Consider the following 21,190-nt stretch of genomic DNA (forward strand, 5'->3'; position numbering starts at 1 on the left):
AGACGGCGGAGCGTGACGCGGACTCGGTTGTGCCATTAGAGGGAGGTCGTGTGCGCGAGCATGCACTGGCGCACGGTCCACCTGCGCCACGCTTTCTCCAGCGCCGCGTCCTCGTCCGCGACCAGTTCTCGGAGCGCGGCCATCCGATGCGCGTGGAGCGCTTCCGTCTCGGCCCACGCGTCGTCCATCGCATCGGCGGCGCAGCCTGCCGCCCAGAGCAGCTCATACCGGTCGGAAAGGGCGAGCGGCGTGAGGGCCTCTCTACGGCCGCGCACCGAGACGAACTCGACGCGCACTCGTGTGTGGTGATAGGCCATGCCGAGCGACGGGCCATCGGCCTGCGTGGGCACCGTGCAGCCGCCAAGCGTCCGCGCAAACTCGTATATGGTCGCGGTCGAGAAGGCGACGCGCGTCGTCCGCCGGCGCAGAAAGCGCAGCTTTGTCCTTGGGATCGTGCGGTCCGGCTTCAAGATGCGCTTCGCCAGCAGCTGGTTCTTGGTCGGTTCCACCGTGCCACTGCGGCTGCTCGCCAAGGCGGCGGCAACACAGTCGGCGAGCTCGGATGCGCTGCGGCGCCAGACCTCGGCGTGGCGTGGCACCCACTCGTCGTCCTCGCCCGTCTCGTTTTCGTCCGGTTGGGTCGCGCGATCCAGTCGATAGGCTCCGTCGTCGCGCTCGGCTCCTCGGGCGTCCTCCGACTCGACCTCGGACAAGGACGGAAGCAGCTGCGCAAAGCTCGAGTCGCTGATCGACGACCACGCCGAGAGCAGCGTCCCGTGGGGCGTCCGCGGCGACAGGCTCGCATCCGACGCCGTGTCGACCGTCGGCGCAAAGGACACGACGCGGTCGCTGCGCGTCTTGACGAGTTTGTCCGTGTAGAAGGTGTCGTCGCCGAGCGAGACTCGGTCCTGAGACCACGCCAGCGTCTCCATCTCGGTACTGGAGGTAGAATTGGCGAATACCGCCTGCCTGTAAAAGCTCGCGATTCTTTTGTGTGGCGGAAATAGTCGACCAAATCAACAGCGCAGTCCGTCGACTGCCGCCATGAGAGCTCGGCGCTCGTAGCAGGTAGCGTGCAAGTCGGCGCCGTCGTGCTCGAAGAGTACCGTACGGGCGATGACTCAGATATATATATCAGTCGCATCATCGTCGACGAGGAACATCTGGAGCGCCAACCTCAGCAAGACGAGTGCTTTAACGAGTGCTGCAGGGGCGAGGGATCGATGGTGTGCGATGATCAACGCAGAGACGACACGATGGGCGGAGTCTGACGCGAGAACAAAAGGCCATTTTCATTGCAACAAAAATAACGTCTAGTCTCGGTCTCATTCCCTTTGGTGGTTGCTTGTCTTCCTCCTTTACTCTTCCGCGGCCATGTGGGCTTCCAAGACAGCGATCGCTTCCGTGATCTTGCCTTCGAGGGCTTCCGGGCTCTCCAACAAGTGAAGCAGCTCGCCGTTGTCCATCTCCAAGAGCATGCCCGTGATCTTGCCGGCAAGCGACGGCTGCGACTTCTCGATCAACGGGAAGAGGCGCTCGCCAATCATGTTCTTCTGCATGTTGGGCGAGGCGGCCGCCAGCGCCGCCGACGTGAGCGGCTCCATGACCGGGACAGCCGGCGCCGCCGGGGCGACTTCGGGCTGGTTGCGCGCGTTCGCCGTGTACTTGAAGTTGTTGCGGTTGTTGCGCGGCTGGCCCTGCATCTGCGGCGGGACCTGACCCTGCGGGCGACGGCCACGCGGCTGGCGCGGCTGGCCCTGCATGGGCATGCCGTACTGGGGCATACCGTAGCCGGCCGGGCCCGGGGCACCGGGCTGGCGGTACGGCATCGGGCCGCGGGGCATGCCACCACGCGGCATCATCTGCTGCGGGTAGACGAAGCCCTGGCGCGACTGCGGCGGCATCTGGTTGGGCTGCGCGTAGAACATGGGCGCGGCGCCGTACATGGGCGGCTGCTGCATGGGCATGCCACGGCCGACGACCATGCCGGACGCGCGCTGCTGGGCGTGCTGCGCTTCCAACTGGGCGCGGCGCACTTCCTTGCGCTGGGCGAGGGCCACGTAGATGGGCTTGCCCGAGACGAGCTTGCCGTTCATGTCCGTGACGGCCTTGGTGGCCTCCTCGGGCGTGGCAAAGCACACAAAGCCAAAGCCGCGCGAGTTGCCCGACGGGTCCTTCATGATGCGGCAGCTCGTGATCGTGCCGCAGGTCGTGAACGCTTCGCGGAGCTCGTCATCGTTGAGCTGGTCGTCGAGGTTCTTGACGTACAGGTTGACGCCCTGGTACTTGTTGATGCGTTCCATCTTGAGCGCCTCAAACTTGTTGCGGAGCTCACGCTCGCGCTCGCTGCGCTTCTGGGCCTTGCCGACGTACAGCGCAATGTCCGCGCCGTCCTCCTGGCCGACAACCTTGTCGTTGAGGGCCTCGACGGCCTTCTGGGCCGACTCGGGCTCGTCGAAGTTGACAAAGCCAAAGCCGCGGTTGCCCTCGGACGAGGCGTCCTTCATGACGACGCAGCTCGTGATGGAGCCAAACACCTCAAACTCCTTGCGCAACGTCGCGTCGTCCCAGTTGTGCGGGATGTTCTTGACGTAGCAGTTGGTCCAGTCCGCGAGGTCGGGGCGGTCCTGGCGCTTCTGGAAGTGGCCGACAAAGACCTCCGAGCCGGCGATGAGCATGCCGTTGATCTTGGCGATGGCCTCGTTGGCGGCCTCGGCCGTCTCGTAGTGCACGTAGCCGTAGCCCTTGGAGCCGCCCGACGTGTTGTCGATCGCGACCTTGCACGAGAGGATGTTGCCGAAGAGCGAGAACGTGTCGTAGAGCGCCTTGTTGTCGATCGAGACGTCGAGGTTCTTGACAAAGATGTTGCCGACGCCCGACTTGCGGAGCGACGGGTCGCGCTGCGACCACATGATGCGGCACGGCACGCCCTTGATGCTCGTGTAGTTCATCGTGTCCAGCGCGCGCTCGGCGTCCGAGACGTTGTGGAAGTTGACGTACGCGTAGCCCAACGAGCGGCGCGTGACAGCGTCGCGGCACACCCGGATCGACGCGACAGGCCCGACGGCGTTGAAGATCTCAAAGAGCAACGCCTATGCGGCCAGAATGCATGAGCGGTCTCTCCCTGTGCACACGCGATATGGAAATTTTCGTCGTGCCTCGAGGAAATGGTCAGGTTACCTCTGTCACGTCGGGGTGGATGTCGCCCACGTAGAGCGACGCCGTGTGGAACGGCTGCGCCGGCGCGGCAGGCGAGGCCACAGGGGCGGCGTTCGTCGCGGCGACGGGGCTCGAGGGGGCAGCGGAGGCCATGTTTTTTTTACTTTTTGTTGGTTCGGAAGGAAGGAGGTTGATTCGAGATCTTCGTTGCCGCCGGGAAAGGACGACAGGAAGAAAGCAAACCAAAAAACGGGAATGGCCATCGCCGCCGCTATTGCTGCACTTCTCCACCAGTCAAATCGTGCCAACGGATTCCCCACCAACCTAAAGTGCACCAATCACGACCGCTTCTACTTTTCTTTTCAACCAATCCACTGCACGCATCGGCCCTGTCCCTTGAATCTTCTCTCACAATTAATACCTGCGGATCTTGCATACGGAAAATTGAGAACGTTCATGGTGGCTTTACCTCTATCAATCGATACCTTTGAAAACGCAATGCGCATCCCATCTGGTTTGCCCCAGGTTCAAGGGACAAACACACTATTTGCGTGGATTCGTTTCCGATATGGTGTAGGATACGACATACGTAGTTTGACTGCGAGGATTGCACCGCAACCAGCGCTACGAGGAGCGACCATCCTCCAGCACCATTCCACACACAATGGCAGATCTAGGCTCTTCTATGACGAGTCATACATTGCTCCTCATGGTGACTCTGCTACTCGACCAATTCGAGCGCCATGAGCAGCCGTCATGTTTGCCATGGGCGGGCAACTTGGCACAGAGAGAGACCTTAATCGACTGCATTCCGAGGGTTATTGTAGCGATTTGTTGTCGCTAGGCAAGCATCCGAGGGCGCTCCCGCGCGATCTTTTGAGACCGTCGCAGATCGTGTTTCTCGGCATTTGCCACCTGATGTGCCACGTTAGAGCTGAGCGACCAGATCCTGCCGAATTTAGCGCACGGAAATGGTGTGGTACGTCAATTGGCATGCCGATCCGATACGCATGCCCGTGCGGCCGGCGCTACCCGCTGGCCGAGCTCTACTGGAGCGACTCGTGCAACAAGCTCGTGTGCCCGTGGCCGACGTGCTCGCTCCAGGAGATCGACTCGTACTTTTGCCGCTTCCAAATGGACAACCTCCCGTCCAAGGAGGCGGCGGCCTACAAGAACCGGTCGGCGCGGACGTTTGCGTGCCCCGACTGCGCGAGCACATTGCAGACGATCAAGACAAGCGACAAGTACATCTTCTTCTGCGCCCACTGCCGCTGGGACTCGGAGGCGATCCTGGCCGACGACGACCCCGACACGCTCACGATGGTGGCCAACACGCGCGAGCGCGACGACCACGTCTTTGATACGCTCCTGTCGCACTACCAACAAGCGTCGGCGCAGCATGCAGCGGCGCACCCGCCAAACCACTCGCGTTTGGCTCCCTCGCTCGGTACCGTTTTCGATGTCTTGAAGATGGAAATGACAGGGGCGGCACTAGGTTTGGCAAGCCCCATTTTCAGGTCAAAGCGCCGTCCACCTTGGGCTGGAAGATGGAGCAGCTCGATGAGAAGTTGCACAAGCGCAGTATCGACAACGTGCTGTCGCCGACAGACCAAAAGCTGGCCGCGGCGCTGCGGGCCAAGTTCCCCAACCACAAGAGCTTCGACTGCGCCGACGACGATGACGCTGTCGTCGCGCTCGCATCGAAGAAGGACATGTCGACGATCTCGACGTTGCACCAGCGCTATCGCTGCAACCCTCTTTTGCAGAGTCGAGACGTCTCCGCGCTATACCCGTCGCGGCCAGACCTCCGCGTGAAGCGCTCGTGGCGCTGTGTTGAAGCCATGGCCAAGAACAACCCAGGTATCCTCGTCAAGCCGCAGATCAACCCGATGACGGGCGACAGCTCCATGGTCGTGTCGGCGTCGTGGTGGAAGAAGGCGACGCTTGGCATCCACTTCGTGCCGAACGTGACCATCCAAACGCTGTGGGCGAACGACCACTGCTGGCTCCTCCTCGAGAACCCACTCGAAGACGACGTTGTCCTCACGGTCGTGGCCAAGGCTCTGGCGAGCGACGATGCGGCCCCGTTCACCGTACTTCGCTGCTTTCATTGCATATCTGTATGCAGGAATCCTTTTGCGTTGTAGCCGGCCGTGCCATCGGGACCGCTACCCGTCGGCGCATACGAAGACCCCAACCTGATCGACACGTCGCCAGCCGAGGTCGCCAAGTTTGACGGTGCGCTGCGCAAGGCAAGTCCATAGTGGCATGCAATCGTATGCTTGTAGATGTCACGTCCGACCCGACAAAGACGGTGCTCACGTCGCGCAACTACGCCAAGTTCAAGGTGCAGGTCCGTGGCGCCACCATATCGCATTGCATGAAACGAAACGATGAACGGTAGGGCGCGAACGCAAGCGACCCCGTCGCATTCCAGCTTGAGTTTCACATGTACAAGATCGAAGACGAGGAGCACATTGGCGCGGTCACGAGTGTCGATGGCCGTCCGCTTCTCGCCGTCTTCACCATCGATGTCGAGATCCCAAGAGCAGCTCGCGACTAACCCCTGCACGCTATGTGCGAGTTGAGAAATGAAGTACACATATTGCATTCGGAGCATGCATGGACCGGATGCGCCCGTGTGCAAGGAATCGCGACCCGAATCTCGTTGTGATCCGTCGCAGCTTTCCTACGTCGTTGGCCACGCCCGCGACCGTAGCTCCGCATGCACTCAACGCTGCTCGAGCCGGTGCGGGAAGGTCGTACCTTCTCGTGGCACACGTACGTACGGTCGATCTCGGAGACGGCGGGCTTGCGGCTGCATGGGCGTCGCCCGTGCCAGCGCGTCGCGGCCCCAAATACGCTGGTCTACGGATGTTGGGATCGGTATCCGTAGAATCCCCAAGTTTCGCGCGAAAACACGAGGATGAAAACGCCATAAAAATACAATGGCCTTTTCCCTTCAAGTAAGTTCTCAATACTAAAGCCAAGTGTTTCGCTGCCGCACCACTCGCAAGGTGCATTAAAACACGGTCGAATACTATCACTTGACAAAACGCGAGATCCATGGCAGGTCGCGGCCAAGGAACCGGCGGCGGCGGCGCCGTGCCGCAGGCGCCGCGCATCGAGCTGGTGGTCGACGAGACCGCCGAGGTCGTCAAGATGCGCTTCCTCAACCACCTGCGGAGCGAGGTCTCGTACGAGCAGCAGAAGGAGCTCATGCGCCAGTCCGAGACCTCGTCGCTCTTTGTCGACTACTCGCGGCTCTTCGCCGCCGACGCCGACTTGGCGCAGGCGATCGCGACTGCGTACTTGCGCTGGGAGATCCCGCTGCGGCAGGCGGCGGCCGAATTTTGCGACACGGGCCGCGAGACCTTTGTGTGCTTTTACAACTTTACGACGGTGCGCAAGATCCGCCAATTGAAGATGACCGAGGTCGGCAAAATGAACAGCTTCTCGGGCACCGCGACGCGCACGAGCGAGGTGCGACCCGAGCTACTCTTCGGCGCCTTTACGTGCGTCGACTGCGGCGGCGTCGTCGAAGGTGTCGAGCAGCAGTTCCGCTACATGGAGCCCGTCAAGTGCGCCAACCCGTTTTGTGGCAATACGAGCCAATGGGAGGTATGTCACGATGGCCTCTTCCGGTTGCAAGACACAGCAATGCGGCTAGCTGCACCCCGAGAAGAGCGTCTTTGTCGACTGGCAAAAGGTCAAGGTGCAGGAAAACAGCGACGAAATCCCCGCCGGGAGCATGCCCCGGTCCATCGATGTCATTCTTCGGCACGAGAACGTCGAGCAGGCCAAGGCGGGCGACCGCGTCGTCTTTACGGGCGCGCTCATCGTCGTACCAGACACATCCCGCTTTGGGAAGAACGGGGGCGAGAACGTCGTGACGCGACGAGGAGGTAATCTACGTATCTGCGTCTTGAAACTCACAAGAATACTGACGCGATGTAGGGGAAAATAGCTCGTACGGCATGGAAGGCGAAGGCGTCAGAGGTCTCAAGTCCATGGGCGTCAAAGAATTGACGTACAAGACGGCGTTCTTGGCGTGCTCGGTGCAGGTACCTCATCATCCTATCCACAAACCAGATCTGCAATCCCGAAATCAGATCTGATATCGATTTCCATGTAGACCATGGCCCAGCGATTCGATCGGGTCTCGATCCGCAGTGAGATGGGCGAAGAGACCGAGAACGACTTTACCGAAGAAGAGCTCGAGTCAATTCGGCTCATGAAGGCCGAGGCCGACCGGTACACCAAGATGGCCAAGTCGCTCTGTCCGAGTGTCTACGGCCACGACGAGATTCGCAAAGGCATCCTCTTGATGCTCTTTGGCGGCGTGCACAAGACGACGGCCGAAGGCATCAAGTTGCGCGGCGACATCAACATTTGCATCGTCGTACGCCTCGTTCGTGGCCCACTTGATCCACAGAAACCTTGCGACTAGGGCGATCCGTCGACGGCCAAGAGTCAGTTTCTCAAGTACATTGTCAACTTTTTACCGCGCGCGATCTACACGAGCGGCAAAGTGAGCACGGCCGCGGGTCTCACGGCGTCCGTGTCGCGGGACCCGGACACGGGCGAGTTTTGCGTCGAGGCCGGTGCCCTCATGCTCGCCGACAATGGCATCTGCTGCATCGACGAGTTTGACAAGATGGACCCGATGGACCAAGTCGCGATCCACGAAGCCATGGAACAGCAGACCATTTCGATCACAAAGGCCGGGATTCAAGCCACGCTCAACGCCCGCACATCGATCCTTGCGGCCGCCAACCCCCAGAACGGCCGGTACGACAAGACCAAGGTGCGCCCTCTCTTCCAGCTTGCATCTTCCTCATGCGAGCGAGCGAGCGTAGACGCTCAAGTACAATGTGAATATCTCGCCACCGATCATGTCGCGCTTTGACCTCTTCTTTGTCGTACGAAAAATATGCGTGGCGCTAAGATCTGAGATCTGAGATCTGCCATCTAGATCTTGGACGAGTGCAACGAGCAGGCGGACGAGCGCATCGCGCAGCACATCGTGAACCTCCACAAGCCGCGGGCGCTCCAGTCGGACGCGGACCACGTCGAAGCGTACCCGGAAGAAGCGCTCCAGCGCTACATCAAGTTTGCGCGCACGCTCAGTCCCGTCATCACCGAAGATGCCAAGCGTATGATGGTCGCGTGCTACCGCCGCTTGCGCGAGAACGATGTGACGAGCAACGGCCAGAGCAACATTGCGTACCGCATCACGGTGCGGCAGCTCGAGTCGATGATCCGCCTCTCGGAGGCGCTCGCCAGGTTAGACCTCGAGGAGACCGTCCAGGTCGAGCACGTCCAAGAGGCCTACCGACTCCTCAACAAGTCGATCATCCACGTCGACACGGAAACCATCGAGCTCGACATGCCGACGCTGCCTCCCACCGATGTCGACCCGATCGAGGCCAGCGACCACGAAGCGCCGATGGCCATGGACGCGACAAGCGAGGCCTCGACGCCGACGACGACAAAGAAGACGACGAAGAAGAAGAAGACGGCCAAGGACGTCGAGACCGACGCGGGCTCGATCTCGTTCGAACGGTTCGCCGTCGTGCAGAAGGCGCTCGCGCTCTTTATTCGCGAGAAGGAGGAGGAGATGGAAGCGTACAAAGTCACGTCACAAGCCGAGCGCGCGGCCGACCCGAGCCTCCGCACGGAAGAGGACGACGCGCTCGACGCGTGGGAGTGCGGCGTGCTCCAAGCCGAAGTCGTCACGTGGTACCTCTCGTCCCAAGACATTACGTCCGAGGTCCAGCTCGGGCACGAGCGCAAGATCATCAACTCGGTCATCGAGAAGCTCATCAAAGACGGCTTCCTCCAAGTCGTCGAAGATGGCGGCGATGAAGATGACCCGATCCAGAACCGATACCTCACCGTCCACCCCAACTACGCCCTCGACTAAGAACACGCATGATTTGTGCGACCGACCGACCACTGTGTACGTGGCAGCAGCAGGAAAGAGTCAGGCGCCAGAACGAACGCTGCCGTGCCTCCGGATCTGCATGTCGTGACGCTGCATCCTCATGATGATGGCGCACCGCATGGCAGCCGAGCGCTTCATGATCTCCATGGACGGAGGTATTTGAGCTACATGGAGGAGGCGGGTGCATGGACGGCGGCCATGCTTCCGATCGCCGCCGATGCATAGACGCCCGGCGGGTGATAGCCTGCTGCATTTCGCATTTTTATTTGACTTGGTGTTTGTATGGATCCTTTCAAATTCCATCGACCCAGTTTATCACACCGCCTGGCTACGGGGCAGCTGGCCCGTCGGGGCTGATTTATTTTATCATCTTGGGCTTTGTAGGCAGCTCCGCCCGTTGACAAAAAAGTATCGAAACGCTGAACGCCTCGTGTGACTAATGGCCGCCAGGATATTAATTTGCCGACGGGTTGCTGTTGAGCCAACAAACGCGTATGATTGGACAACGGACTTTCTGTGGCGGTGGTGATTGGCTGCGTTTCGGTAACCCTACCCCGTCTGATCGGACGCACGCTGTATTTTGCAATAAAATTATTTTGCTGCTTTTTTACAGGCAACCGGCGGCAAAGTATCGCATACAAAGGCCCATATACTCGCGCGACATGTGCCCGCCGGCCGGCCCCGAGTCATTCTCGCATTTGCCGGCCGCCAGTCACCTCCACATCCGCACCATGTACTCGCAGACCGTCCATGGCATGGCCGCCTACAACCCGTATACGCTGCATGACGACTCGCACATGCGCCAGCGCTCGTCGCCCATGTACAGCTACAGCCAGGCGCCGCGCCCGTACATGCCGTACGGCAACCAGAGCCCGACCAAGTACCACCACCACTATGACGGCCACCACCACCACCACCACATGAGCCAGCACGACGACGACTTTTACCTCGACCACGCTGCGTTCACGATCGTGCCGACGGTGCCGACGCCGGAAGAGCTCACGCGCTACGAGTATGGCCGCACGCCGTCGGGCAAGGTGCTCGTCACAGCAGGCAACCAGACGGTCGAGATCTTTACGGGTGTCATGAACGCGCCGCCATGCTACATGGAATAAGTAGCACGGTCGCAGCGCCTCGACCGCTGCTAGCAAGCCCCGCCCCGACCGACGCTGCTCTTTGTAGAGTATGGAACGTGTGTAAATAAGGCACGTCGGACGGCACGAGCTTTGCGACGCGGTGACCCGAGGCGATCGACCCTTAGAGATTGTAGGCCATATGAGTAAGAATAGCGTGTACGATGAGAAGACACGCTCGTATTATCTATTAATAATATGTTAATTCTTGATACCCCATCCACATCTTCGCGTCGATTTCTTAGAGTTGCCATTTGTACAAGCATGATGGGGTTTCCTGCGTCTGATGATGTGATGATGCGGGATGTGGCTCGCACCCAAGAGGAGCGTGGACGCGCGCCGCCTCTGTGCGCTTCAACCAGAGAAAGTGTATCTTTGCGCCAGAAGAACCAGCCGAACGCGGATATCTTGGCCTGTCTTGGCTACCGGTACTGTGTCCCATATTGCCCATCCATGTCCCCATGTATAGCAGCACGAGGAGTCCTCATCGAGCCGTGCGCGCCAGCATGCGCCGACTCCTTGTCCTGGTCCTGGACGCGTCGCCATCGACGCCGCCAGCCGGCCGCCACATCATCTGCCAACCCGCCTTTCTCGCCAGCATGGCGTTGCGTTTTTAAATGGCCGCCGCTGATTGGCTGACATTTGATGGACCACGTGGCGCTACTCCAATCACAGGACGCGGTTGGATTGGATTACGAATTCACTATTGCGGGTCCTGGGCGCGGATCACAAGGGAGGCCGCGGAGGTGTCAATGGCCTGGGCAAAGGCGGCGACCCACGCGTTGAGCTCGCGGAGAGACTCGGCACAGAGCCGAAGCGCAGGATTGGACTCGTGCATCACCTAGCGTCGGCAAGTGTGAAACGACGGTTGGCAGCGAGAGATGAAGGCGGCACCTTGAACTGGTGCGGCCGCCGCTTCTCGCTCTTGATGCGGATCGAGTACCCGCTGAGCTTGTACACTTCGACGGGCGTCACGTCGTCCTCGTGGAGGTAGATGCCAACAGACCCTTTCCGAATCAGGAGCACAAAGAAGAAGCGCTCCCACGCTTTGTGGAAGCGCGTGCCGACCATGCGATCGAGGTAGCCCCGTTTGATGAGCGTCACTTTGGCAGCTTTCTTTGGAGGCGTCGCTGCTACAACGTCATCGCATGAGCCACACCAAAGGACAGCGTCCATCGCGTGCGTACGTGGCAACGCGGGCGATGGCGCCATGTCCTGCGTTGGCTCGGCATCGACCTCGCTGGGGGCCGTGCTCTCGACGTCATTGACTTGTCCCAGCAGGAGTAGCTTGGAGTCGGGCGCAATCTCTTGTCCCGTAGCGAGGACCTTGAGGATTGGCGCGGGGATTTGCTCCATGCATTGGTTGCACACACGTTGCTTGCGCTGGGGCACGCCAGGAGAGAGCCGCAAGCCGATGCGACTCGACGAGCACGGCGCGCACACCAGCCGCGAGCAGCGCCGGCACTGCAGGTACATGAACAACATGCTACCGAAGACGCGACAGCGCTTACGTGATGGCGCCGGTTCAGGAGCGTAAACCCTTCGCTGCAGTTGGAACACACGTACGACGACGAGTCGAGCGTCCACTCGGCCTAGTACGTCAGGCGAGGCTATTGCTGCATAGTACGATAGGCAGCGTACGAGCAGCGCGACATCGGGGGTCGCGGGGCTGCTCCACGTCGGCACGACATCCGAGAGCACGCGGATGTACTTGACGGCCGCGTCCGTCTTGGACATGCGCCCGAGCTTTTCCCACTTTTGTCTATCGCGTACTCTTGGCACGTTGGACACAAGGTGTCGTACGTACAAGCGGGTTTCGCCGGCAAAGCGCCCACAGCAACCGAGCCATTTGGACGTGTTGCCTATGGAGGTGGTGGTGACCAGGCCGCACCGAGCGGAGTCGTACTGCAGGCAAACTGCTTGGAGTGGTACTCGTTGGAGCCGCGGTACTCTTCGCACGGACCGTGCAGCACTTGCTGCTTAAGCGCCCATAAGACGTCGTCCCAGTTGTGCAGCGGCCACACGCTCGGGTCCACCGCGACAGGGTCCGACTGCAAGCGCGAGAGGAGCGTCGACGCAACCTTCTCGGCGCGTACGAACGTGTCCGTGAGCTCCTTGTCGTTGTCGATGAAGGCCAGCGCCATGAATCGGACTCTGAAACGGGCCGCAATCTTTTTTGATCCGAAAGGACAACAAAAATGAAAGGATCTACTATGTAGCAACCGGGCTACCTCCGCGTCCGCAAAGATCTTAGCCCTCCAAGATCGTGGCCAGCGACCACCGATACCACTTCAACCAATCGACTTCGACAGGACGAGCGCATTGGCATTGGCTCTATGTGTAGTGCTTGGTCCCGCAGTCCATGATCCAGTGCGAACAAAGCTGGTGTTGATGGGACCACCATCATCGACCATGTAATACAATTATGTGTAATTCCTTTACTTGCACCTTGGGGGATGACCACGATGTCGATACATGGAAGAGATTTATCCGAGCATCCGCGTCCCGTTCCTCGACGAACTTCCCACGCGCCATGACGGTCCGCCACCGTGAGCTACAACGATGCATGGAGCAAGCCTCAAGTCCCTGCAAGGAGTGTTGTTGATGGACCTGCGATCACCTGCGTCCGGATACTGACAAACGAGCGATCCGGATACGTGACCACCCTCGCGCAGCCAGTTGGGATTTTTTCGATTTTCGAGCCATGAGCAGCAGCGGCAAGCCAATGGGCAGCGTCTCGAGCACGCCGCCGAGCAGCGCGACGCCACCCAAGAGCGTCATCCAGCACGTGCGCGACATCAAGGAGATGGAGACGCCACGCCTGCTTCGGTACATGCGCGTGGGCAACATCCTCTGCGCGATTCTGCAGATCTTTGCCGGCATCGGCGGTATTGCGTCCATCATCACGTTCAACCTCACGGCCGTCTTTGTCTCGGTCTACATCATCATGTTTGGCGTGCTCTTCCTCCTCTTCGAGTGCCGCCTCTCGCGCTTTGAGAAGACGCTGCGCACCAACTTTGGCTTTCTCTACTCGTACAAGGGCCGCGCGTTCTTCATCTTCTTCATTGGCTTCATGGACTTTGGCACGGACGACGGCCTTGGCTACATTGCCGGCATCATCATGTGCATCAACGCGTTCCTCAACTTTTACGCCATGATGCGCCACCCCGAGTTCAAGAACGGCAACCTCTCGTCGTCGTCGGATCCGACGGTCGGGTATGCGGCCGCGCACAAGGAGGCCCAGAACTTTATCTCGAACAACCCGAACATTGCGATGCAAGCGACCAACTACGCCTTCTCGCAGGCCAACGCTGCGGCGCCCTCGTACGGCAGCCAGTCGTAATCGACATGATAGGTTCCATCTTTGATGCTACATTCCTCTTGTGGTGGTGCGAGGCAGTCGTGGTAGAAGAGCAGTAGTAGCATCGCACGTAGGATTGACTTACTTTGCCGCATCGAGAAACGTGCGAATGCGCTCGAGCATCTCAGCCTTGATCGAGTCGGGCACCGCGGCGCGGCCCTTGGGCGTGATCTCGTCGACGAGGTCCTCGACCGTGATTTGGTCGATCCCTTTGGTCTTGATAAGCTCTACACGCATGCATTGTGACCAGGAAAGTTTGGATCCATGGCACTGCACCTTTGCAGTACGTGCGCATCTCATCGCGCCAGCCGCACGCGGTGAGCTTTTGCCGCAACGCTTCCTTGAGCCTACGATCGATCGAGGATGAGCAGGCGATGCCAGCGCCTTGCAGCCGTACCGCTCCTTCTCGCCCGACTCGACAAGCCTCTGGTTGATCGTCTCCTTGACTTGCTCGTCGAGCTTCTTGCGGTACTCGTAGGATCTACGCACATCGCCGCCATGAGACCATGCAGCCCACGGACGCCGGCTCAATACTCGGCCATGATCAGCGGGCTTGCGTTCTGGGTGGTTTTTCCAAACCATCCGGATAGCATGCCACCAGATAATGGCCGACATCCAGCCATAGTTCCCAACGTGCGCGCAGCCGCTCGTCCAGCTGCAGCGCTAGCTCTGCGCATTATCATTAGTGTTGCCCGTGGCGCGCTTCGCTCGTTGTGTGCGTCAACTGGGCTTGCGATTCGGTATGGCGATACCCATCCAAACAACCAGATAAGTGCTGGATTTCGTTGTATCCGGACTGCAAGCAAATCTTTGACGCGACCTTTCGGATGCTGCCAGCGCGTCGTGGGTCCAAGGCGGCGCCGGTAGGTCCAGTGTCCTTGACTGCAGCGCATCGACCTCAGCTGTAGCGCAAGGACGTCGATGCGAAGAGCAGCCTCGATGCCAAGAAGGCAGCGAAGCGAAAGAAGTGGGAGCTACCGACGTACGTGGCAGCACGCGACTTTACCGGCGCGTTGACGCTCCTCGCCTTTGAAGCCAAGCACGGCAAGAGCCATAGCCGCCGCACGAACGCGCTCTGGAGCGCGTACTGCCACTTTTACCTCGGCGAGTATGAGCTGGCGCTGCAGCAGCTCGACAGTGCGCTCGTACGCTCCGGGACATCAATCTCGTCTTCATGCATGGCATAGACCATGGACGACGACGAGAACGAGCCCGATCACAGCGCCCATGTGGCCGACTATATCCACCTGCAGCGCGCTTGCTGCTATCTCTACCTCCACGTACGCTGCATGTTGCTCGCCACGCTATAACTACCATTGTCGCCCAGGAGTTGGCTTTGGCGCACGACGTTCTCACACAGTCGCTGCCGCCGACGCTGCAGCACGAGACGCTGCAAGCTGCGCGGTATCGCCTCGAGCTCGTCCTTGCGCAGCGCGAGGACAAGTCGATGACGGTCGCGTCGCGTCTCGGCCCGCTCTTGACGTCGAGCGTGCGTGACCAGCTCGCGGCCGCGGCGATTCTCTTCCGCCAGCGCAACTTTCAAGGCGTGCGTCTGTTGGTGGACATAATTGTCTATCGAAACCGACGATGTATACTAGGCCATGGACATTTACAAGCGCATGGCGGCGCGGGACGAAGGCTACGCAGCCGTCCAAGTCTACCTCGCCATGTGCTACTACAACCTCGAGTACTACGACGTGTCGCTCGAGATGCTCAACAACTACCTCTCGCTCGACCCGCACAGCGTCGTGGCGCAGAACCTCCGCGCGTGCAACTTGTACCATCTCACGGACGGCTTCGCCGCGGAGCAGAGCCTCGCGCTGCCGGTACTTTTGCGAGAAACACCGTTCCATTCGCAAGCCCAGAGCGTCTTGGTTCTAGACCCACGCACTGAAGACCCACGTGCTGCTCGAGCACAACATCATGGCGTTTCGCGACACCGAGTACAGCTTGACGGTGTGGACGGCGCTTTTTGGCATTTTGCCCGAAGCGCTCCTGAACGCTGCAATCTTCCACCTCAAGCGACATCAGATGCGACTGGCCTACCACCTGCTCGAGAGTCTAGAGCCGTCGACACCGATCGAGTATGCTCTCAAAGGTAGAGAATGATAGATTGATAGAATAGCGTTGTGTGAGCGTGCAACGTGCAGGCGTCGTGCACAGCTGGAAAGGCCAAAGCGACGGCCAAGGCGGCACGGACGAGCATTTGTTTTTAGCGGAAAAGTTCTTCGAGACGGTCGGCGCGTCCCCGTCCGAATGCGACACGATCCGAGGTCGCCAATGCATGGCGTCGTTCTACATGCTGCGCAAGGAGGTCGGCATCTTATTGCTCTCAACCCTCCGACTGCGTTGAGTAGTTTGAGACAGCCGTGACGTATCTCAAGTCGATCTCCATGTACCACGTCAAGAACGATGCGTTCAATTGGAACTATGGCATGGCGCTCGCCGCCATGGGCTGCTACTCGGTAGCGCCGTATTGCTTTAGTGGGCTGTCGACTTCATATATACTGTATTCATGTAGGAAGCCGAGTCGGTGCTTACGCAGATCCAGGAGCCAGCTTGGAAGCACCGGTACCTCTACTGCGCCTGGCTCGCGCGCTGCCACATCCGGTCGATCCAGCAGTCGCACTTGGCGTGGGAGATGTACCTTAACATGCAAGACTCGAACGACGCGCTCCAGTTGCTCAAGCTCATCGCCCACGAGTTTTACCTCGTACGTCATGTGGTAGTAGCCGCCAGTTTGCCAAGAGCTTTCTTGTAGATGGCCGACTACTATTTTGCAGCCAAGGCGTTTGACGTCCTTGAGCGCGTCGACCCGGACCCCGAGTACTGGGAGGCCAAGCGCGGCGCGTGCGTGGGGTATTTCAACAAGGTACAACTTGTCTATAGTCTACATGACAATATCGATGTTGGCATTAGTCCATCACGGGCAAGTGCGACCCGGTCAAGCTCCAGCAAGTGCTCACGATGCTCGAGAGCTCCAAGCACCACCAAGGCAAAGGTATTGCACGCACGCTGCGCACGTGGTGCGAGACCAAGAAGCTCTTGCCGCGATGATCGTGACAGCAAATAGTGAGTAGTATATCAATTGAAAACAGCAACAAAACCAGTACGAGTAGTACGTCTTAGCTCGCTTCATCGAGAGGCGAGAGAGAGCTCACGGACGATGCGTGGAGATCGGACACACTCGAAGCCTTGGACGAGCTCAGCGACGACGACCCGTAGCTCGACGCCGACTCGGACGAGTAGCTCGAGAGGCTCGAACGGCTATCAGACGACGAGACATAGGACGTGGCTGTCTCCGAGTCGGAGCTCTCGAGCGCAGCGTCGTCGACAGCCTTGGCGACTGCGTCGACAAGCCACCGGTGAACAAGTGTTGTCGCTACGGCTTGCTCGATCTTGGCAAGCGCCGTGTGGACAGTCACCACCAAAGCGGGGGGTGCAGGGGGCACCACCGAGAGCATACTAGCAGGTGGCGCGTCTGCTTGTGCTTGGTCATAGGCCGCTGGAATTTCCTTGTGAACGCAGACAGCGTTGGCTGCAGTACGTTCCATGGCTTCTGTCAGCCACGTGGACAGAAGGTGCCGGGATAGAAGTGCGCACAAGGTCGGATCGACCGCTGAGGAGGAGCTCGCTTGCTTGGAGGTGTCGGGACGTGCTGGCAACCGCGTGGCATTCTCGTTGGCAGACACAACGGACGCGCCCTCGACAAGCAAAACGCTACGCAATGGCTTGCAGGTACTCACAGCCATCGAAGACACGGCGTCGTGTAGCCAGACGCGCACGAGCTGATCAGCAATCCGAGAAGCGGTGATGGCGTCATCGATGGGCAAAGAGAGCTCCGTGTTGACGCGCCAAAGCGGCACCTTGGGCATCGTCTCGACAAGATCTGGCAACTCGGATGCTGGCAGAGGCACAACGACGTCCATGGGCAGGCGCTGGAGCTCCGATATAGTCGGGACTGCATCCATAGCAGCGTCGCCGACCCAGGCGTCGTCATTTGCTATTGTTGCTTCACAATCACGACCCTCTACGGCGACGGGAGAGTGGTCTGCGCTTGTTGTTGAGGCCGGGACGGGCCGCCACGAAGCAGCCTCAAAGTGCTCGGCCACTTCGACGTACAGGCCATGGGTCGGCTGTGTCCACGGCGCTATCAACGCTGCGACGTGGTCCGTCGAGGAGGGCAGAAGGGGCGCTGGGTCGGACAGTCGCGATGCGAGAGAATGATCGAGCGCCTCGTGCAGCCATCCACGCACGAGCTGCCCGAAAGCATCGAGGCAGCGACCGTGCGATTGATCTCATCCATCTCGCTTGCGCTTGGCTCGAGGATCTCAGCTTCCTCGGGTGGTTCTTGGACGTTGGTTGAGAGCAATCCAGCCGTATTTGTGGTGACAGCAACCTGTTCGCGTGTCACGTCCACAGCGTCAGAGGTCTCGGTATCGGCAGTCTCAGCATCAGCTGTCTCCGTCTCAGTAATGACGATCGAAGAGACGACGGTCTCGGCGTCAGCACATGACGGCGCATGTTCGTGCCGTCGCGCCGTCACCTGCGCGATCTCGTTTATCACGTCGTACGTCCACGCGCGCACCAGCTGCCCAGCGAAAATGGACGCCGCCACCGTGTCGTCACGAGGCTCATCGGACGCTTTGCCGTCCGCGGACACAGCGTCGATGGCTACCAGCGGCGCGTCATCAGCGACATTGAGGGCCGACGCAAGCTGCTGTATCGAGCGTTGGACAATACTGTCCATCACGTCGTAGACCCACATACGAACGAGTTGTCCAGCCAGTATCGACACTGCAACCACGAGCGATGCGTCGCTGATGTCATCGGCGAGTGGCTCTACGGCAGATGTACCATCACTGCCTGGAGACAACTCTTCGTCCGTGGTGCGGCGTGATGGTTGAAGCTCGCTTAGCGAATTGCTGGTTTTGAGCTCGAGTTGTTCGGCCGATCGTTGGGTGATACAGTTGTCCATGGTTTCGTAGACCCACGCGTTCACGAGCTGCGCGGCGAGGATCGAGACGGTCACCATACTGTCATCGCTTGTCTCGAGCTCTGCACCATCAATAATGACCGGTGCCATGGAAAACGTAGGCGGCGCGTCATCAACGACCACGGGTGACGCAGGGGCTTCGGTCACGGCGCATGCGGAAGCGTCGGCGGCATGCTCGTGGCGTCGTGCAGAAAACTGAACGACCTCGTGCATGGTCTCGTACAGCCATGCGCGGACAAGTTGACCGGCCAAGACAGAGGCGGCCACGTCCACAATATCGTCATCGGTTGTCTCGTCATCTGATATAGGTACCTCTAGAGCGAGGGGAGACTCGAGCGTCGTCGCTGCCACCGACAAGGACGTTGATGCTACCACACAATCTGGTGCGACTGCCGAAGGCTCAAAATGTCGTGCTGAGAGTTGTTGGGCGACCCCATTCATCGTCTCGTACAGCCATGCGCGGACAAGTTGAGCGACCAAGACAGAGGCGGCCACGTCCACCATGTCATCCTGGGGCGTCTCGTCCTTGGAGATTTCTGCTGGCCAGACGACAACAGAATCGATCTCATCGCAGACGTCGAGGGGAGCAAGTGACGCAGCAGTACACGCCAGGGCTCGTTCTGCAATGACACCACAGGTCTCATAGACCCACGTACGCACGAGTCGGCCGGCGAGAAAGGCCACAGCCACCTCGTTGTCATGCGTCGCCATTTCACTGGCGTCGATCGTCTCCGGGGCAGAGGCTAGCGCTGCCGCCTTCTCGAGCAGAGACGATGGCGTGGCATTGTTCAAGGACGGCACAGCAGCGTCGTGCTCATGGGGACGAGACGTGAACCAAGCAACTTCTGCGATCGTATCGGCGATCCACGCGCGCACGAGGTGGCCCGCGAGGATCGATGTGGCGACCTGCGAGCACATGCTGTCCTCTTCTTCTTCCGTCATCGGCACGGTCTGGATTGATGCGTTGATTGGCGGACAGTTGTCAAGGCAAGGTGAGTCGATGACCGTGACGACCGGTGCTGGCGCGACCGTCTCGATGGCCACCGACGTCACCGCACTGTCGCGGTGGGTGGTCATGGCTCGGACTGCGGCCTCGGTCCACGCATGCACGAGCTGCGACGCCATATCCAATGTAAGGTTAAGCAAACTTGGCACCGTGCTTGGGATGATATCTCTGGCGCTGACCAGTGGAGACACGAAATCTGGAACTGGGTTCGAATCTGGTACTTGCATCGGAGCTTGAAGATCGTGTTCGTGCGGCCGAGATGAAGCGATCTCGTCTGTCGTCGTATGCATCCAGGCGCGCACCAAGCGACCGGCCACGATCGAGATCAAGACTGCCTCGTCGAAGGATTCGCTTGGCGCCTCTGTCGCCAGCTGTGCTTGGAGCGCAGCAGCGTCGCTTGTCGTCTCGGACACTAGGGCACTCTCCACGAGACGAGGGCTGGAGACATCTCTTGACAAGGCGTCCAAAATGGCAGCTGCAACCTTCGTCGTTGGCTCGTCATCCAGCAAGCTTGTGCTCTCGAGCTCGCTGGGTCTAGCGTCTGCATCGCCGGTGCTTTCTGACGCTATCGCCTCTGTAAATGCAGCTTCGAGGTCCATGTCCCGCTTAGCATCAATCCTCGCGAGAGACGGGGGCCGTGCAATGATCGTCTCTTCGTTCGTTGCACCAAGAATGTCCTCTGACGTGGCGTCATTAGCGTCCGAGGTCGCGTCATCACGTGCGTCCACACTCGTGCATTCGGGTGACAGGGTCGCGACCGTCACTGTCATCTCGTCCAAGATGCTTGTTGCGTCGTCGACTACGCTGGCGGCTGCGTGATACACCCACGCCAGTGTCAACTGCTTGGCCAACAGCGCCAGTGTCAACTGCTTGGCCAACAGCGCCATGGCCACGCTCGCCGCAGTGTCCTCGCCTGTGACGTTGTTGCTGGCCGTCACTGTGACCTCGTCCGTCGCGATGCTTCTCGCGGTGTCTTCGTTCTTGGCCTCTGCAACGAGTACCGTCATCGTAGCGAGTACAATGTCGTCCGTATCCTTGGACTCGTGACGCACGGGCGACCTCGGTACCTCTTGAAACAGCTGCGCGAAAATGCCGTCTTTGGCGATGGACGCTAAGGCATCGGGAGGGGAGGGGGTGCTGGGCGGAGGGTCAAACGACCGCCGCAAGGCCTCGTTGGCTGCTTGCACCATCGCGTCATCCAGCGCGGAGCTCACGATGGCAGTTGCAATCAACACCTCCCGTGCCACGTCGTCGCGCGTGATCAACTCTGGTTCGTCCGAGGTTTTTGCAGCCGAGTTGGCCGCAATAACCGTCGTGGCGGCATCGATAGGACGCGTGGCGAGCTCGGGCTCCTTGCGCGGTGTCGGCTTGCGAGGCGTTGTCGTCATCTGTCGGGGCGACGGCGCTGGGGACCGCCACGCTTCCTTCCGCGGCGACCGCGTCGTTGGTGAGTGTACAGGCCGCGGAGACGCTGGCGCTGTTTGGAGGCGGCGCGGCTCGAGGGGCAGGCGTGGCACCTCGAGGCTCGCTGTCGATGCTTGTGCCATGGATTTCTCCAACAACGCTGTCTTTCCTGGAGTTGCAGTGT

At 59.8% G+C, this 21,190-nt stretch overlaps 10 protein-coding genes across 10 annotated transcripts; 5 read left to right on the forward strand and 5 right to left on the reverse strand.

The window, feature by feature from the left end:
* Window positions 1-35: 35 nt before the first annotated feature.
* On the reverse strand, window positions 36-932 carry SPRG_15351 (hypothetical protein; the record flags this gene model as incomplete). Its single annotated transcript, XM_012354439.1, has 1 exon — window positions 36-932. The coding sequence occupies one exon, from the start codon at window positions 930-932 to the stop codon at window positions 36-38; it is 897 nt and encodes a 298-aa protein (XP_012209829.1).
* A 339-nt stretch (window positions 933-1,271) lies between these two features.
* SPRG_15352 (hypothetical protein) lies at window positions 1,272-3,412 on the reverse strand. Its single transcript, XM_012354440.1, has 2 exons — window positions 3,181-3,412; window positions 1,272-3,092 (listed from the first exon to the last, which is right to left on the reverse strand). Exons 1-2 carry the CDS (start codon window positions 3,310-3,312, stop codon window positions 1,359-1,361), a joined length of 1,866 nt encoding a protein of 621 aa, XP_012209830.1. The 5' UTR covers window positions 3,313-3,412; the 3' UTR covers window positions 1,272-1,358.
* Window positions 3,413-4,152: 740 nt separating this feature from the next.
* Window positions 4,153-5,801, forward strand: SPRG_15353 (hypothetical protein; the record flags this gene model as incomplete). The annotated part of the gene is made up of 5 exons (XM_012354441.1): window positions 4,153-4,547; window positions 4,655-5,252; window positions 5,307-5,397; window positions 5,448-5,512; window positions 5,564-5,801. 5 exons carry the CDS (start codon window positions 4,153-4,155, stop codon window positions 5,720-5,722), a joined length of 1,308 nt encoding a protein of 435 aa, XP_012209831.1. The 3' UTR covers window positions 5,723-5,801.
* A 424-nt stretch (window positions 5,802-6,225) lies between these two features.
* SPRG_15354 (hypothetical protein) lies at window positions 6,226-9,111 on the forward strand (the record flags this gene model as incomplete). Its single annotated transcript, XM_012354442.1, has 7 exons — window positions 6,226-6,780; window positions 6,830-7,064; window positions 7,117-7,223; window positions 7,295-7,561; window positions 7,610-7,966; window positions 8,019-8,081; window positions 8,135-9,111. The coding sequence occupies 7 exons, from the start codon at window positions 6,226-6,228 to the stop codon at window positions 9,083-9,085; spliced, it is 2,535 nt and encodes an 844-aa protein (XP_012209832.1). The 3' UTR covers window positions 9,086-9,111.
* Window positions 9,112-9,768: 657 nt separating this feature from the next.
* SPRG_15355 (hypothetical protein) lies at window positions 9,769-10,254 on the forward strand (the record flags this gene model as incomplete). Its single annotated transcript, XM_012354443.1, has 2 exons — window positions 9,769-10,186; window positions 10,226-10,254. The coding sequence occupies 2 exons, from the start codon at window positions 9,769-9,771 to the stop codon at window positions 10,252-10,254; spliced, it is 447 nt and encodes a 148-aa protein (XP_012209833.1).
* A 655-nt stretch (window positions 10,255-10,909) lies between these two features.
* SPRG_15356 (hypothetical protein) lies at window positions 10,910-12,430 on the reverse strand. Its single transcript, XM_012354444.1, has 7 exons — window positions 12,146-12,430; window positions 12,047-12,101; window positions 11,881-12,001; window positions 11,751-11,831; window positions 11,427-11,703; window positions 11,134-11,372; window positions 10,910-11,080 (listed from the first exon to the last, which is right to left on the reverse strand). Exons 1-7 carry the CDS (start codon window positions 12,381-12,383, stop codon window positions 10,943-10,945), a joined length of 1,149 nt encoding a protein of 382 aa, XP_012209834.1. The 5' UTR covers window positions 12,384-12,430; the 3' UTR covers window positions 10,910-10,942.
* A 485-nt stretch (window positions 12,431-12,915) lies between these two features.
* Window positions 12,916-13,602, forward strand: SPRG_15357 (hypothetical protein). Its single transcript, XM_012354445.1, has one exon. It carries the CDS (start codon window positions 12,944-12,946, stop codon window positions 13,580-13,582), a length of 639 nt encoding a protein of 212 aa, XP_012209835.1. The 5' UTR covers window positions 12,916-12,943; the 3' UTR covers window positions 13,583-13,602.
* Window positions 13,583-14,164, reverse strand: SPRG_15358 (hypothetical protein). The gene is made up of 4 exons (XM_012354446.1): window positions 14,135-14,164; window positions 13,998-14,081; window positions 13,877-13,947; window positions 13,583-13,827 (listed from the first exon to the last, which is right to left on the reverse strand). The coding sequence occupies exons 1-4, from the start codon at window positions 14,140-14,142 to the stop codon at window positions 13,682-13,684; spliced, it is 309 nt and encodes a 102-aa protein (XP_012209836.1). The 5' UTR covers window positions 14,143-14,164; the 3' UTR covers window positions 13,583-13,681.
* Window positions 14,165-14,427: 263 nt separating this feature from the next.
* SPRG_15359 (hypothetical protein) lies at window positions 14,428-16,657 on the forward strand (the record flags this gene model as incomplete). The annotated part of the gene is made up of 11 exons (XM_012354447.1): window positions 14,428-14,463; window positions 14,509-14,745; window positions 14,788-14,880; window positions 14,928-15,146; window positions 15,199-15,426; window positions 15,482-15,698; window positions 15,751-15,914; window positions 15,958-16,065; window positions 16,122-16,313; window positions 16,362-16,472; window positions 16,520-16,657. The coding sequence occupies 11 exons, from the start codon at window positions 14,428-14,430 to the stop codon at window positions 16,655-16,657; spliced, it is 1,743 nt and encodes a 580-aa protein (XP_012209837.1).
* A 68-nt stretch (window positions 16,658-16,725) lies between these two features.
* On the reverse strand, window positions 16,726-21,149 carry SPRG_15360 (hypothetical protein; the record flags this gene model as incomplete). The annotated part of the gene is made up of 2 exons (XM_012354448.1): window positions 16,726-16,982; window positions 17,759-21,149. The coding sequence occupies 2 exons, from the start codon at window positions 21,147-21,149 to the stop codon at window positions 16,726-16,728; spliced, it is 3,648 nt and encodes a 1,215-aa protein (XP_012209838.1).
* Window positions 21,150-21,190: the final 41 nt, after the last annotated feature.

The sequence above is a fragment of the Saprolegnia parasitica genome, assembly GCF_000151545.1.
Source record: "Saprolegnia parasitica CBS 223.65 unplaced genomic scaffold supercont2.162, whole genome shotgun sequence".
NCBI lineage: Eukaryota > Oomycota > Saprolegniomycetes > Saprolegniales > Saprolegniaceae > Saprolegnia > Saprolegnia parasitica.

Excerpts from the sequence above, each read along its gene's own strand:
- SPRG_15356 (XM_012354444.1), bottom strand. The coding sequence starts at position 12,383 with ATGGCGCTGGCCTTCATCGACAACGACAAGGAGCTCACGGACACGTTC. Across the intron at positions 12,002-12,046 it reads TTTGCCGGCGAAACCCGCTT|ACAAAAGTGGGAAAAGCTCG; the intron begins GTACGTACGACA and ends AGTACGCGATAG. Across the intron at positions 11,704-11,750 it reads TCCTGAACCGGCGCCATCAC|TGCCGGCGCTGCTCGCGGCT; the intron begins GTAAGCGCTGTC and ends ATGTACCTGCAG.
- SPRG_15352 (XM_012354440.1), bottom strand. The coding sequence starts at position 3,312 with ATGGCCTCCGCTGCCCCCTCGAGCCCCGTCGCCGCGACGAACGCCGCC. Across the intron at positions 3,093-3,180 it reads TCCACCCCGACGTGACAGAG|GCGTTGCTCTTTGAGATCTT; the intron begins GTAACCTGACCA and ends CTGGCCGCATAG.
- SPRG_15357 (XM_012354445.1), top strand. The coding sequence starts at position 12,944 with ATGAGCAGCAGCGGCAAGCCAATGGGCAGCGTCTCGAGCACGCCGCCG.
- SPRG_15358 (XM_012354446.1), bottom strand. Across the intron at positions 13,948-13,997 it reads GAGTCGGGCGAGAAGGAGCG|GCTCAAGGAAGCGTTGCGGC; the intron begins GTACGGCTGCAA and ends GATCGATCGTAG. Across the intron at positions 13,828-13,876 it reads GATGCGCACGTACTGCAAAG|AGCTTATCAAGACCAAAGGG; the intron begins GTGCAGTGCCAT and ends GCATGCGTGTAG.